Source organism: Diospyros lotus, chromosome 1 (genome assembly GCF_014633365.1).
Source record: "Diospyros lotus cultivar Yz01 chromosome 1, ASM1463336v1, whole genome shotgun sequence".
NCBI lineage: Eukaryota > Viridiplantae > Streptophyta > Magnoliopsida > Ericales > Ebenaceae > Diospyros > Diospyros lotus.
In genome coordinates, this window is record NC_068338.1 from 48268635 (window position 1) to 48284864 (window position 16230).

A 16230-nucleotide genomic window follows, 5' to 3' on the forward strand; every position below is an offset into this window, starting at 1 on the left:
ACCCAAAACATAAAAAAGATATGGGTCATGCTATTTGTACATTATTTATGTACACTTTAAGTTACATAAGACATGTAAATAACATAAATACCTCTTGCTTCATTACGTCTCACTACTTTGAGTTAGGGCATTTTAGACATTGATACATCATTGTGTAGGTCAATATGCACACAATTATGCATCAATAGCATTTTTCAAAAGAGATAGATAAGATCAGAAAAAATAAAAAAAAACTTATGATGGCAAATAACGAGGGTTAAGGGAGCAACTATGTGAGAAATCGAGTAAAGAAAATAAAAAAAAAGTAAGAGAGAGAAATAAATTTGATGTATAAAGATAATTTAGTCATTTCATAATATTTAACAAGGTTAATTATTCATAAATTAATTACAAAGAAAATTAATATTTTTTAATTTTATATTATAACTAAAATTAAAAAATATTAAAATGTACCAAGTATCGTTATATTTAAACTAAAAGTAAACATTGCTCTTGACGTTTAACAAAATATAAAAATTATTTGTGATTTGCAAATCATGTTACAATTTCCTTTATCATCAATTATTCTCATTTAATTAAAATTATTGCCCTTACATGTTAAAATGACTATAAAGAGATATTTGAATTTTAAAAAATTAATTATAATTTCAAAAGGTTCATTTATTGATACTAACATATTTAAGTTATAATTTAAATTACATAAAATTAATATAATACTTATTTAAATATTTATGCGTTTAAACTCACAAATAACATTAGTTACAAATATTTCACGATCCCTACAAATATTTTATAGTAATGAAATATTAAATGTAACAATTTTGTAAAAATAAAAAGTTTCATATGTCTTGTGCTTTTTACTTATCTTAAATATTGTATTTTGATTGAGCTCGTGCCAATCAAAAGCCAATCAAAATATTATATTAATGATTCCAAAGATGAATCTAACCTAACATTTTTTTAATTTTAATTGAATATAAATTAAAGTTAAATTTAATTTAATTTAAATATAATTCATGTTGCTCATAACAGAAGGTAACTTGGCAATGAAGTAAAATCACAAAGGCTTCTATAACAAAAAATAAAGCATAGGTAAAGACCCCAAATCACATAAAATGTGAGAACAATTTGTTATCATTACATTTACATATTAACTCATTAGTTTCAATAATAAATATAATCTTTTGCAATAACCGGACAAAGGTCAGCATAAAACCCGGCAAAAAACGGATCGGGCTACAAACTTGAATATGAAAGCGGTGCAGTGGTCTTTGACTGGCACGACCGCCACGTCGTGCAAAGTATCATTCATTCGCAAGAACAAACAACCACTCGCACGCCACTTCCGGCGATCCCCTCTCTCTCTCTCTCTGCGTTGTCCGAAGTCCAAAGCCTCTGACTCTGAAATCGGCGCTCTCTCGCTATAGATTTTCTCGGTTGTTTTGTCTTCTCCAGGCTAGATTCTGTGGTCGAGGCGAAGCTAACAAGCAAGGAGAATGGACGGTGGCCGGATCGACGACGACGACGACGACCTTATTCTGCCAGGGTTTACGGTCGGCACCGCTCCGGCTTCGGCTTCGACTTCGTACGATGGCCGCCGTGATCCTCACACTGGCCGCACCCCTCCGATCAAGGTGTTTGATCGCTTCTACGGCTCGCCTTCCTCTTCCGACGACGACGACGACGACGACGATGATAATTCTCCCGGTACTGGAAGCAGCGGCGGTGGAACAGACAGTTACGGGAGTGTCGTTGTCCAGAGCGCTGGCAAGCGCCTTGATTACATGATTCAGTTCTTGGATCGCAAGCTGTCGTCCCCCGAGAATTACTATAATAGTAATGGGAGTAGTGATAGAGGTGGTGATGGGGAGAGTAAGGCGGCGGAGAATAGGTCGTTGCCGGAGTTCGTGGGGAGGGGCGGGGGAAATGGAATCTTCAGGGTTCCGCACCGAGCGGCCGTGGACCCTGGCCGGCCTCCGAGCCTCGAACTGCGGCCGCATCCGCTCAGGGAGACTCAAATTGGGCGTTTCCTTAGGAGACTTCTGGTTGTACCAATGGATTCGTCGTCTCAATTGTGGGCGGGGTCAGAGCGCGGAGTTAGGTTTTGGAATTTGTCGGAATTGTATGCCCCCCAAATTGATCCACTTGGAGCAACGAGGTGTGGAGATGAAGAGGCGGAGGAGGAGGAGAGCGCTCCCTTTTATGAATCGGCGCACACTTCGCCTACTCTCTGCCTTGTTGGGGATGCGGCGAATAGAGTGGTATGGAGTGGGCACAGGGATGGTAGAATAAGGTCATGGAAGATGATGACGGCGGGAAAAATGGATCCGGCACGCAGTGCTTTCAGGGAGACTCTTTCCTGGCAGGCTCATCCCACTCCTGTGCTTTCACTTGTTATAACTTCTCATGGTAACATTCCTAACCCGCCGCACGCTCACACACATACACACACCAAAGCCTCCTAATGCTAAGGTTGCCACTTGACCAACGAGGAAACGTAATGGAAAGTCAATTCAGGCTAGTTTGGCTAAATAGATGGTTATGAGTAAAGATGAAGAACCTTGCTTGAGAAAACTTGCTTCCTTAAGGGTTACTTAGGCACTACTCAGGTAAGTTTTGTCCTAGGAACGACTGAACTGATCCCTGTTTCCCCTTTAAGGAGAGGAATAGATCCACAATGTGAGCTTTATCAAGCAGTGATGGAGATTTGAGGTGAATGCGGAGGCTTTGTTAAACAGCCCTGATATAGTCCCATGAACAAAGATCTAACCTGGCACATTGAAGAACAAAAGCATTCAAACTGCAAGGATGGCATAATGTTTAAAATATAGGGGATCATGGATGTTGCAAATTTCTTTCTACAGGATTTATTTGCCTTAAAACAGAAGCAACATAAATTTGGATGTCTCTTTCCTAGATTTCCTGGTTACTTGAATAAGTCATAAACCTAATTTTATTTTCTATGTTTTTGGTCCATGAGCACTGATCTTTTTGTTTCCAAAATTGGTGGTTGGTGGGGTGCTTAATTGACTTAGTGGAACACAAGTGATCACTAACTACATGTAAATCTTCCTTTTTTTTCTCTGTTTTTGACCTTTACTTTGATTCAGGAGATTTATGGTCGGGCTCTGAGGGAGGCGTAATCAAGATTTGGCCATGGGAATCCATTGAAAAATCTCGTTCTCTAACACTGGAAGAAAGACACATGGCTGCACTAATGGTCGAAAGGTCATATATTGACCTCAGGAGCCAAGTCACTACAATGAATGGTATCTCCAATATTTTTACTTCAGATGTTCGGCATATGTCATCTGATCGTTCAGGTGCTAGAGTGTGGAGTGTTGGGTATCTTTCATTTGCTTTGTGGTAAGTTATTACTCTGGATCATTCAGTTCTGAAGATTAATTTTAAAAAGTGTTGAATTAAGTATTTAGTTTATCATGAATTATGTTTACTTAGATTTATTTAAAGAAAAAGAAAACTCTCATATTTCCTTTTTAAGTTTTCTGCGGAGACCTACACATGAAACCATATCCATATGATCTTTTTTATCCTATCAGAATTTTTCACGAGCTCTAACAGCTATTGTGACTGAGTCACAAAAAGCTAACCTGGATTTATTGTCTTAAGGATTTAGTGATGACACTAGATGAAAAATCTGTATTGGCTTTGGCTTCCACAATACTTTCTTGTTAATATTTTCATATTCATATTTGAATTGTTAAGTGTTTTATCCCTGCAGGGATTCTCGTACTCGGGAGTTACTGAAAGTGTTCAACTTAGATGGTCAGGTTGAGAACTTATCAATAGTACAAGATCCCATGATGGAAGATGAGGTGAAACTGAAGTTTGCATCTGTTGTGAGGAAGGAACGACCACAAACTAGCATTAGTTTCTTTCAGCGTTCATGTAATGTTATAATGGGAGCTGCTGATGCTGTTCGCCGCGTTGCAGTCAAGGGAGCTTTTGGAGATGATAATCGGAGAACTGAAGCATTAATCACAACGATTGATGGAATGATTTGGACTGGCAGTCTAAATGGGCTTCTTATGCAGTGGGATGGAAATGGGAATCGTTTGCAAGAATTTCAGCATCATGGCCTTGCCGTTCAATGCTTGTGTACATTTGGGACTCGAATATGGGTAGGTTATGTGAGTGGCACTGTCCAGGTATTGGATCTCAATGGCAAGTTTCTTGGAGGATGGGTGGCTCACGACGGACCTGTTATAGATATGGCAGTTGGTGCTGGTTATATTTTCACATTGGCTAACCATGGTGGTATAAGGGCATGGAGTGTCACTTCTCCTGGACCTCTTGATGGTATATTACGCTCAGAATTAGCCACAAAAGAATTTCTATATACTAGGATACAGAATTTGAAAATCTTAGCTGGTACATGGAACGTTGGACAAGGAAGAGCCACTCACGACTCAGTCATAACATGGTTAGGTTCTGCGGCTGCAGATGTGGGGATAATAGTAGTTGGCTTGCAGGAAGTTGAAATGGGTGCAGGTTTCCTAGCAATGTCTGCCGCAAAAGAAACTGTAAGAGATTTCCAAGTTTTGTGCCTGTATATTTTTTTTGTTCTTTTGACATATTAACTGTGCAAAGACCTTGTGTGAATAACTTTTTTGGAAGACAGAGAAAATTTCTTTCAAACGACCTGTTTTCAATTTGAAAGGGAGTTAGAAAATGTCAGCAGATGCGTTTATCCTCTACCCGTCTAGCACAGGTGCTAGACTCATATCTTCTACATCATTATGTTGAGGAGGGATATCCAGTCAACTCTTAGAAGACATAAAGTTAAATGAATTGGTCAATTTATCTGTCTTAGGTTTTTCCATTTTCAGGAAGGATGGAATTAGAAATGAGGTTACACGTCATAAGGTCCGAGTAACTCCTATTTGAAGATAAGATGAAAAACACAATAAGATGGTTTGGTCATGTGAGAACTAAACTGATAGATGCTTGTGTGAAGAGAGTGGATGAAATGAATTAAGTTTTTAGTAAAAGAAAAAGAGGTAGGGGAAGACAGAAAAAATTTGTGGGAAACTCATAGGCATAATATGCATTATAATGGCCATAGATAGGAATGATTGGAAAACCAAAATTCATGTAGGGCTGAGAGTTGCACGAGCAGCAGCAATTTTAAACACAAATGAGTTGGATTTCCTTGTTACAAATCAAAATCCATGGAGATTGGACTCCAGGGTTGCAAGATAGAAACTCACAAAAGAAATAAAAAATTGAGGCATCAAAAGAACACAAGGCTTGCAAATTTTACTTTGAAAATCTGAAAAGAAATAAAAAGTCATTGGACCTTAGTTTAGTAGAAATATCCAGTATCATGAACAATGTGTTTACACAAGGCTTGGGTCCAACCCTAATTGTGTTACCTTACTACTTTCATGTGCACTGTCACGGCCCTAGGGGTAAACTAGTAAATGTATTGGTAGAACTACTTGTATTAACCGTTAGTGGTTAATTAGCTGGGGGGGGGGGGGGGGGTGTTAAGTAGTTAGGGGATTAGCTAACTGTACAACAGACTACTCTTTGCTGTTGTGTTAGTTAGTTTGTTGTTAGCTTGCTGTTATACTGTTAGAAGGGCTGCTATAGACTATATAAGAGACCTGCGACAGTGAGAGGGAAGGGCATCGAGACTAATAACAAGTTTTACACTTTCAATATCTCTCTCTTAACTTTCTCTCATTCTCTATCGTTCTCTCTTTCTCCCTCCTTCCTCATTCTATCTATTTCTTCCTAAATTCATCTCTTCTTCTTGAAATTCTGCTCGAATTCCTTCAATTGTCCAGCTCACAATTTGAGGGCTTGACAAGTGGTATCAGAGTCAGCGTTCTTAGTAGCCAACGAAGTGGGTCCATTAGGCGAGACGACAGTGTAGGCACGGTTAGACTAGAGGTGCGAGATTGGAGTAGGAAACCGACGATGAAGGAATAGACGATGGTAGGTGGGTCAATCGGTTCGGTTAATTGGAGCGTACCAGAGAAATGCTTGACGTGAAGGAATAAACAGTGGCTGGTGGGTCAATTGAGTGTCCATGGGTGTCAATTGCATTTAACACCCAAGTAAATTCCGACGAGCTTGGGTCGGAATTGAACACAAAGCTGGTTGGAAGAGACAGGCGTGGAGGGGATCCATTCCAAAGCGGTGTGAGCAGACCCAAGGGATCTCAATTGGAAGGGAATTTCCACAAGCATGAACTGAACTCAAGCCAAGGCAGTGCAGGCAGACCCAGGGTGATTGTAACTGGATTAGGATTCATGACGCTAAATTTGGGTTCGAATCTTGAAGGTAAAACAAGAGCAGGTTCAAGAAGCAATATTAGTTGAAGTTGGGTGGTTATCAAACCTCTGTTCTTGGGTTATTGCATGGTGAGATTCAAGATATAGGTGGGCGTAGGAGATTGTAGTTCACCATCAGTCCTTGTAAGAAGATTAGAAAGTTACTATTGGTCCTTTTAAGAAGATTTGAAAAGGATTGTTGAAAGAAATAAGATGGCAGAAGGCATAAGAATGAAACAACTTGAGTCAAGGATGGAAGCACTAGAAACTGGGATGATATGGACTCAAGAGGCCTTGAACCACCACAGGGAGGACATTTCGGCCTTAAGGGAAAGCGTGTGCCGGGGGGGGAGGGGGATCTCGCTGCATCTCGAGAGGTTATGCAGAGGGAATTGGAGAAGCACCAAGAGACGATGGATCAATTTGGGCAGAGAATAGACAGCATGTTCAACATGTTGTCGACGATATTGCCTCAAATCCATTTGCCAACGGATTTTCCACCAAGAACCATTTCCGATCCAATCTTGCCAAGTGACGGAATTCTCCCTCAAGCTTGTGGATTGGAATCTCCACCAAGATCTATTCATGATCCAATTCTACCTGGCAATGGTAATTCCCCTAGAGTTTCAGAAGGGTAGTGGGCTAAGGAGCGTCTGAATTTGGGCCCAGCTGTTCAGGTAAAAAGCAATTCTCAATCCTCGACTCACACTCTAGCACCAAGACTAGAAATACTGGTTTTCGACAAAGTGAAACCGAGGTGGTGGATTTGTAGATGTGGGAGATTTTTCCAGTTTTACAATGTAGTAGAAGGGCAGAAAATCAATTTGCCATCAGCCTATCTTAATGACATGATTGATTCATGGTATCAAGATTGGCTTCAGACAAGGGAAGTTGAGGTTAGTTGGGTTGAGTTCGCTGAAGACTTGTGTGAACGTTTTGGGAAAAATTCCATGGTGGATGTGATTGAATAATTTAATAAGTTAGACAAGAAGGATCAGTGGCTGACTATCAAAGGCGATTTGAGAAGTTAAGATCCTTAACGTGGAGTTCACAACCAACACTAACGGGGCATTATTTTGTATCCAGCTTCATGAGCGGTCTTAAGGAGGAGCTAAGGCCGATGGTCAAGATGATGCAGCCAGTGACGGTGAAGTAGGTTATTGAGATGACCAAGTTACAAGAGCTTGCATTAGAAGCAATTTTTGGTAAGAACACAATCGCAACAGTAACTCAGCCTATGTTCTGTCAACCTTTGGAAGGGAACCAAATAAATGTGAACTCTAAAATTTACCCAAAACCATGATATAGCCAAATCAACTGCTATGGAGCAGAGAAGGAAGTTAGGATTATGTTATAGGTGTGAAGACAAATTCAGCCCTGACCACTGATGCCAAAAGCAGTTACTGTACATGGAAGGAGTAGAGGATGAAATTGAAGAAGAAGCACCGGCTGGAATTGGGTGATGAAGAAGGCACAACTGTTCTGAATTCTTGGGGTCAAGAATTGTTTGAAAGGGAGGGGATTGTCACAACCCCAGAGATAAATTAGTAAATGTATCGGTAGAACTACTTGTATTAACCGTTAGTGGTTAATTAGCTGGGGGGGTTAAGTAGTTAGGGGATTAGCTAACTGTACAACAGCCTACTCTTTGCTGTTGCGTTAGTTTGCTGTTAGCTTGCTGTTATACTGTTAGAAGTGTTGCTATAGGCTCTGTAAGAGACCCGCAGCAGTGAGAGGGAAGGGCATCGAGACTAATAACAAGTTCTACACTTTCAATCTCTCTCTCTTAACTTTCTCTCATTCTCTCTTTCTCCCTCCTTCCTCATTCTATCTGTTTCTTCCTAAATTCATCTCTTCTTCTCGGAATTCTGCTCAAATTCCTTCAATTGTCCAGCCCACAATCTGAGGGCTTGACATGCACTAATGATTTGGGTTTCCTTGGACTATCTTTTCATCTTTTTACGCACACTTCTGGATTCGTTCACCTTGGTCCACTGGAGAGATTTAAACCTGGTCTAGGTTTGATGGGAAACCACTCAATAAATTGACCTTATTGTTGCTTAGCTACTGCTAAATCTTGTTCCCAATATTCTGTTATGGTTTGAGGTAACAAAAGGCCAAGAATCTTGAGTCCCTGAGGCAAACAAGCCCGAGAATGAATTGAGGAATGGAGTCACACTGTCACAGGAAGATCACTTTGGCAGAAGTGCGTTTAAATACTCGGCACTGAAACCAGAAGCTTTCCAAGTAATGGAAGGAATGGGCGTTCTGAGTATGGTGATTACATGCCAATCATATAGAGAATATTAATGTGGGCAAGCACCTCATTGGCTTTCCAAAACAATTAGGCAGGATACGTAAATGCTTCTTTTTCTACGTCTCTACCAAATTGTGGCTATCCTTTGCCTATGTTACAGCTTTGGTGTTTGCTTACCTGGTTTTGTTGGCAATAAAGCTGTTGAATTTTGGAGGGGAAACTTTGTAACAAGAACAATTTTCCTGCTTCTACCTCTCTCTTTTCATCCCACTAATTGTGGCTTAAAAACTAGTAGACTTGACTTTTCAGTAGATGACTCTTAGAATCCCACCTGATACATTGTGACCTTATCAAAACATACACTTCTAAATATTTAATAACCACACTCCTAGGTACATAAGTCATCTGCATTTTGATTTAGCAAAAGTGTCATCAATCAGCAAAAGATATGCTTATTCTATGGTGGCTGTTGGACTAGGTTCCTGCAATGTCTTGCTTCACCTTGGGTACATGGCTTTTGGAAATCTCAACTATGGTGATGCTTGTGCTATGTTTTGCCTATACTCATGCAAATCCAACAAAAGGCTGTCCTGACCTTGTATATTCACCTATACTGTTCTTGGCCAAAAACCAAAGTAAATTACAAAAATAGCCTTGCACAAAATTGACAAAAAATAAACTTGTTTATCACATGAATTTGCCAACCTATTCCTATAGACTATATATTTTTTATTGTGCTGACTTCTTAACTCATCATTTTTCTACTGGTAATTTACTTATTTTAACCATCCAGGTTGGTCTTGAGGGGAGCTCTGCTGGACAGTGGTGGTTGGATATGATAGGGAAAACTTTGGATGAGGGATTGACTTTTGCACGTGTTGGATCCAGGCAGCTGGCAGGCTTGCTTATTGCCGTCTGGTGAGTATTTCTATGAGGATCTTTGGCGGTCATGGAACCATGAATTTTGAAGGGGGAGGGGGCAAAGTCAAGTCATCTTATTTGTGACATAATGCCATATATATAAATGATAATTGTATTTGTATAAAATTTAGTGGCCATTCTGTTCAGATAAATCATATATCATATATATGATCCTAAAACTTGCCCAATTTCTAAGAAAGTAACTTTTTATAACCACAAATTTTGGTAGTGGAGGTAGGTAACTACAAATATACATATTATTCAGAATTATTATGTCGAATATTCTTGGAGTACAAAATATAGGATAATAAAAATTGGTAACTTAATATAAGTAATTTAAAATATTATTTTTCTCAAAACATTAAGGAATCCAATTGTTTACAGAGGTGTAAACAAAATAATCGGGTTAGAGATTTCTCAAGGGATGTACTAAAATCTCAGTGATGTAAATTAGTAGATAACTTATCTTGGACATTTTATTCAATGTGTCATAGTAACTTTGTGCATTAGATTAGATGAATTTCCTTTGATGCAATTTTTAGAATATTCAGTAATGAAAAAAAAAAAATCTGATTCCACTGGATGAGCTACTATATTACTTAACTTTATAGTTTACCATTCTCTTCATCTTCGCATCTTTAATCTATCTCAAAAGGGTATTCATTACGTTGAGAGTAGTTTTGATTCTTAAAACAACTGTGTTTCAGGGTTAGAAACAATATTAGAGCTCATGTTGGGGATGTTGATGTTGCAGCAGTGCCTTGTGGTTTAGGGCGTGCAATTGGTAATAAGGTATGCCCATGTTTGTTCTCTCTGTTGGTTTGCATACAGGAAGTTCATGTTACCTCAATAATTTTACAGTCTTATCCACTGCACCCACCCCTTATTTGTCATCTAAATAGTACACTCTTGTTAATTTAGTGTTTTGAGGGGTTGCCTATACGGGCTATACCGCAACACAAGCATGACAAACATCCATTATGCTTTATGAATGATGTTTTAGGTAAAGCCACAGAGAACATCACCAATGAACAAAACTAATGATCATGTGTCCCCAGAGAAGATGCAAATCAAAGAACCTTGGTTGTAATATGAAGCATTGTTGTAATACCTTGGAAATTATATGAAAAATTGAGGATTTGTTAAATGAAGCAGCGGAGTACTTCAACAATCAACTGTTGGCTGCTGATCTTTCTGTTATATTTTTCTTTTGAAATTTCTGATCCAAATTTCACAGAGGTCTCCACAAAAGAAAAATATAACAGAAAGATATGCTTGGGACATGAGATGGGACATGAGATGGCAATTCTATATCAATATATAAATAAATAGAGGACAATGGTTAGGGTGCAGTAAATGCACCTTGTTTTTAGTCCCAAAACAATTTCATTGGTTGATAAAATGTTACAAAGCGCCATGCATTTGTATTATCAACCAATATAAGTGTTTTTGGGCTTAAAACAGAGGGCAATGGTTGGTGTTACCCATAAATAGATTATCTCTATCTAAAAGATTGATGTTGATATCTATTTTTTTCTACTTTAAAAATGCATCAATTATCTCTCATGTTAAAATAGTAGATATTATTTTTCACATAGGTACATATCAGGGAAGGAGTTTGAAAAGAAATGTCTAATATCTAATTCTGAAAAGCTCAGACCATAAACAACTTTAAAGGTTTCCATAATTCTTGAACTTAAAAATCTAGTATGGAAGGACTTTTAGATATATAAAATCCGTTATTTCATGTTGTATAATTAATTTTTTACTTATTTTCTCAAAGTTGGTAATATGTTCAATTTATTTAAGTGATGGGCACATAGGTTCTTACTGCAGAAACATGTGCCCTTGAAATATCCTAAAGGTCTGGCTGTAAAAAATTACAAAATTGTAGGATATGCTTGGCAAGTGTACAATATGGATACATAAATGCTGGCCTAAGGATGGGACCATGATAGAGCACCTTCCTAAATGCATGCTTCTTATGCTGCAACAGCAAAACTCCTATGCATTTGACACCTTATTACCTCATAGATGGTTTGCCTTGTATTACATGCACGTGCACAATCATGTGGAGGCATTTTGGCACATTCTTGTTTTGCATTTTCTTTTTCTTCCTCAGTGAACCAGTTCAAGAGGGTTAATAATTCTTACTTTTGATATTTGTATTATTAAATCTGCTACTTCTAATCCTACCAGGGAGCAGTTGGTTTGAGAATGAGAGTCTATGGTCGGATAATGTGCTTTGTGAACTGTCACTTTGCCGCACATTTGGAAGCAGTTAATCGCCGCAATGCTGACTTTGATCATGTATATCGCACAATGATCTTTAGTAGGCCATCTAACCTTGTCAATGCTGTGGCTGGTATGCTGCCATACCTCTTCTCATCTTGCTTGCTTGCCTGCTCAGTGTATTTATGTTGGCATTTTTATCATTCTCGCTTGCCATTGGTCCTTATTGCAGCTAGCGTGTCATCCTCCATTCAAATGCTTCGTGGTACAAATGTATGTTTGTAGTTTGATTGGAACCACAGATCAATGGTTCTTAAATTATCTTTATGGACGTCTCATTTTTGTCTATAACTTGAAGCTTTGTTGTTTTTGCAGGCCATGGATGTTAACTCTGTGGAAGGGATGCCTGAGCTATCTGAGGCAGACATGGTTGTATTTCTTGGTGACTTAAATTATCGGCTTGATGGTGTATCATATGATGAAGCAAGGGATTTTGTTTCACAAAGATCCTTTGATTGGCTTAGAGAAAGAGATCAACTTCGTGCTGAAATGAAAGCTGGGAATGTCTTCCAAGGAATGCATGAAGCAATTATTTCATTTCCTCCAACTTACAAATTTGAAAAGCACCAAGCTGGTCTAGCAGGTGACTTACGCCATATAGATTGTGCCAATATCAGTTTGGTTTATCGGAGTTTTTATTTTATTTTTTTCATTTTTCTTTTCTGAATTTGATTGCATGGCTGTTTCTTATTCTGTATTCTCAAGATCTATTCAAGTAATTTATACCTAGATGAAAATATTCTTGCATTTATGTATTCTCTTGCTGGTGATATTTTGGAAAACTTCTACTGAGCCTATGATCTTGTGTATTGTCTTTTTAATTAGGGTATGATTCTGGTGAAAAGAAACGTGTTCCTGCATGGTGTGACAGAATTTTATACCGTGATAGCCGCTCAGCTTCAGTATCTTCATGCAGTTTAGATTGTCCTGTCGTCTCGTCAATTACTCAGTACGTTTTCTTAGCAGAGTGGTTTATGCATATAAGAATGAAAACAAGCATATGTATCAGTAGCATACACGCTTGAACAGATCTGCATTATGCTACCTTCAATAATTACAATAAAAAATATTTACTGGTTGAAATGTCAAGGGGATAGGGTCACATTCTCCTCTGCATCTCATCCACCTCAGGTTTCCTTGACTGGATCATGCTACATATTGAAAAATTATTCTGTTTTTTCCCTTTTTCTGGAGAAGGTGACTGATGGCCAGATGGTTTCTAAAATCTGTGAGTCTAAAATGTGATTGGGGCTTTGGCACACCTTTTGTTTGTACTTTGTTCCAGAGGGGTGGTGGTGAAGATGACTTAATGGTGGTCTGTTAAACACAGCACTGCCCGAAGATTGTAGCAAGTAATATCCATTAGTCTTGATTTTCCTGCTGTCTGGTGTGTCTTTACTTCTATTTATTTTTTCTCCCTTATAATGATTGACATGCCCTTTTACTAGATATGAGGCTTGCATGGACGTGACAGACAGTGATCACAAACCCGTCCGTTGCATGTTTAACGTTGAGATTGCTCGAGTAGATGAGTCTATAAGGAGACAAGAGTTTGGAGAAATTATTGTATCTAATGAGAACACCAGGGGTGTACTTGAAGAACTGCATAAAGTTCCAGAAACTATTGTCAGCACAAACAACATGATTCTTCAGAACAAAGACTCATCCATCTTGCGGATTACCAATAAATGTCAGAAAGACAAGGCTCTTTTCGAAATAATTTGTGAAGGTGAGTCCGCCACTAAGGAGGAGGGACAAGCATCCAATCATCATCCAAGAGGTTCTTTTGGCTTTCCTCGATGGCTTGAGGTAAACTTTCAGCTTTTTTAATGTTATTTTGGGCTCTTTCATTATGGCATGAAGGCTTTTAAGTCAGAAAGCTGTAGATTTTGATTACTAAAATCTGACCCTTTTATAGTCACGGAATAAAGTTTAGTTTGATTTTCATTGCTGAAACATTTCTATTTCTAGAGAAACTGACAGAGAACTAAACTAGAAAACTAGAACTTCATATGTTTCCACCAAAACATGGCGAAACAAAACTGACCAAAACACTACAAAGCATTCCAAAACAAAAAGGTTGTCCCAATAATATGATGAATGTAGAGAAATTTATTTTCTTTTTTATTTGGAAATAGAGCACAATCTTAATATATATTAGAAGTTTGAGAGACCAACGTCTCCTCATGGGATTAAGGCATGGTATATTGTTGTATTAGAAGTTTGAGGAAATGGAATGCAAAGGAGAGATCTCAAGTAGAAGGGAAATTGAACACCAATTGTTTTCTTTCTTCATAATTATAAGTAGATACCTTATTTTCATAAATAATATAATTGGAGCTTTTCTCACCCTGCTACTCTTTCAACCTAGCATTTTGTGAACCTTCTTCCACAGCTAACCTTGTAAACCTTTTTCTAAATATTGGAATAGAAAATAAAATTAAACATGTGTGCACCAAGGATCTCCCAAATATTAGGACACTTAAAATATTTCTTATATCAGCTACTATAGCTGTACAATTAGTAAAATCTTATTTTGTTGGATCCTTGTACATGCTTAAAAATATGTATGTGCTACTGCTACCTGGACACAACCCACTACATTAACTTTCTTGAACAATTAGGACGGATGTGGTTGCTTTCTTTGGTGCAAAGAAAAATAAAAAAGGGGTGCATAATTGGAAAGGAAAATAAGAGGACGCCAATGAGTGCCCACACAATATTGATTTTGGATTGTAGTTTAACTATTTATGCATATCATCAAAGGCAAATTAAATAAATCTTATGTCATCAAATTCTTAAATGGTTCTCTCTCATTGATCTAGCAAGCACAGCTTGAGCTTACATTGGGCTGTGAAAATTGCAAAATGATTCCTATTTTTGTATATATTTTAATTGTTCTATAACTAAAGGACTTGTATAATTATTCTTATAATTGAACTAAAAGACTTGAGCTTACAATGGGTCATTTTTATATGCAATCTTACACTTACTTTGCAAAGAGCTATTTGATTTCGACATCAATGCAATCTTATGTATTTTATTTTATTTTTTTATTTTTGATTGAAATCAACTTGCTCCTAAACATTTTATTGCCTCTTCAACAGCATATCAAAATATAGTGCAATTATTATATTGTGAACTAAAACTAGAGGAATTCGCAGTGCACTATATAGTAAGTGAAAATTGTCTTATCAATTAGTTTTTGCTTCTAAACAGGTCATTCCATCAGCTGGCATAATCAAACCAGATCATATTGCGGAGATTTTAGTTCATCACAATGAATTCCACATGCAGGAGGAGTTTATTGATGGTATTGCTTATAACTCTTGGTGTGAGGATGCCAGAGACAAGGAAGCTATACTAGTGGTCAAAGTGCATGGCAGCTACACAACCGAGACTAGAAGCCATCGTATTCATGTGCGTCACTGCTCCTCAGGTAAGGCCATGCATGCAGATAATAAGGATAACTCTGGTCAAATCCAAGCAAATCTTCTTCGCCGGTCGGATTTTCAGCGTCTCAGCAGCTCAGATGAAGTAGTTGGCCACCTAAAAACTTTTCATGACTCCTTGAGACTGTAAATATACTGCCAGAGCACTTGCCAATGAATACTAGCGTTGGGCATAGTTGGCCAAGCTTGAAAGGGCCTCTCGGGCAACCATGCTATCTTCTAGATGTAAATAGGCAGAGCCTGAATGCAAATTTTGTGCTACTTGATCGTTGTCTGATTTGGTGGAGTTGCAGTTCCTGCTAGCTTCTAGCGCCAATCGATCGAGGCTCTGCTCAGTTTTTGATGTGTGCAAAGGTTGTGTTTCGAGACTACTAATTGTCAACAGCAGGCATGTGTACATAAAGCAGAGTGTCTGGCACGTATAAGATGGTTTCTGGATTGGTTACATTACAGACCTCGTAAATAACCTCAAGTTTTGAGGGCAGAAGCTAATACCAGCCAAGGGTTCGTTGCGTTTGAAGCATTTAAATTCTTAAATATCCTTGTTCTGTATATGCAAAACTGAAGATAAACAACAGGACACTCATTAAAATCTTCCCCCATTTTTTGCATTTATTTAAGCTGTCTTTCTTTTTATTTTATTTTAATTTTTTCATTTCCTTTCTCATGGTAAAATTGTCAGCGTTGGCTGTTATAAAGCAGAATGTACTGAAGAACGGTGTGTAATTGGCGTTGCATTACATTGATTAATGGGGTTCCATTCATATTTCAAATTGTTCTCTCAAATCATATAATTTTGCACGTCAATTTTGCACGTCAATTTCTTTTCAGTTGCTGGGTTCAGGATTGATTTTGCTTCTCTTATTTGGATGGGTTCCATATCTCAATGATATGATTCATATAGTTTTCAAACGGGTGAATATATAAAGGGTATTTATGCAAGTATCCAATATCCCAGTGCACAAAGCGCCTTAATTTGTGAAGATTGGGGAAGATTATTATGCAA

The 16230-nt window shown here is 38.1% G+C and overlaps 1 protein-coding gene across 2 annotated transcripts; it reads left to right on the forward strand.

Annotated features, from left to right (window-relative positions):
- Nucleotides 1-1267: 1267 nt before the first annotated feature.
- Nucleotides 1268-15988, forward strand: LOC127801508 (type II inositol polyphosphate 5-phosphatase 15). 2 transcript variants are annotated; one of them, XM_052336727.1, is made up of 11 exons: nucleotides 1269-2409; nucleotides 3111-3366; nucleotides 3743-4544; nucleotides 9353-9477; nucleotides 10188-10272; nucleotides 11680-11845; nucleotides 11945-11985; nucleotides 12088-12355; nucleotides 12598-12721; nucleotides 13221-13581; nucleotides 14992-15988. In XM_052336727.1, exons 1-11 carry the CDS (start codon nucleotides 1497-1499, stop codon nucleotides 15352-15354), a joined length of 3504 nt encoding a protein of 1167 aa, XP_052192687.1. In that variant the 5' UTR covers nucleotides 1269-1496; the 3' UTR covers nucleotides 15355-15988. The 2 variants fall into 2 exon arrangements, with proteins under 2 accessions (XP_052192682.1, XP_052192687.1); XM_052336722.1 differs by having other exon boundaries at nucleotides 1268-2409; nucleotides 11680-11985.
- The last annotated feature ends 242 nt before the right edge of the window (nucleotides 15989-16230 follow it).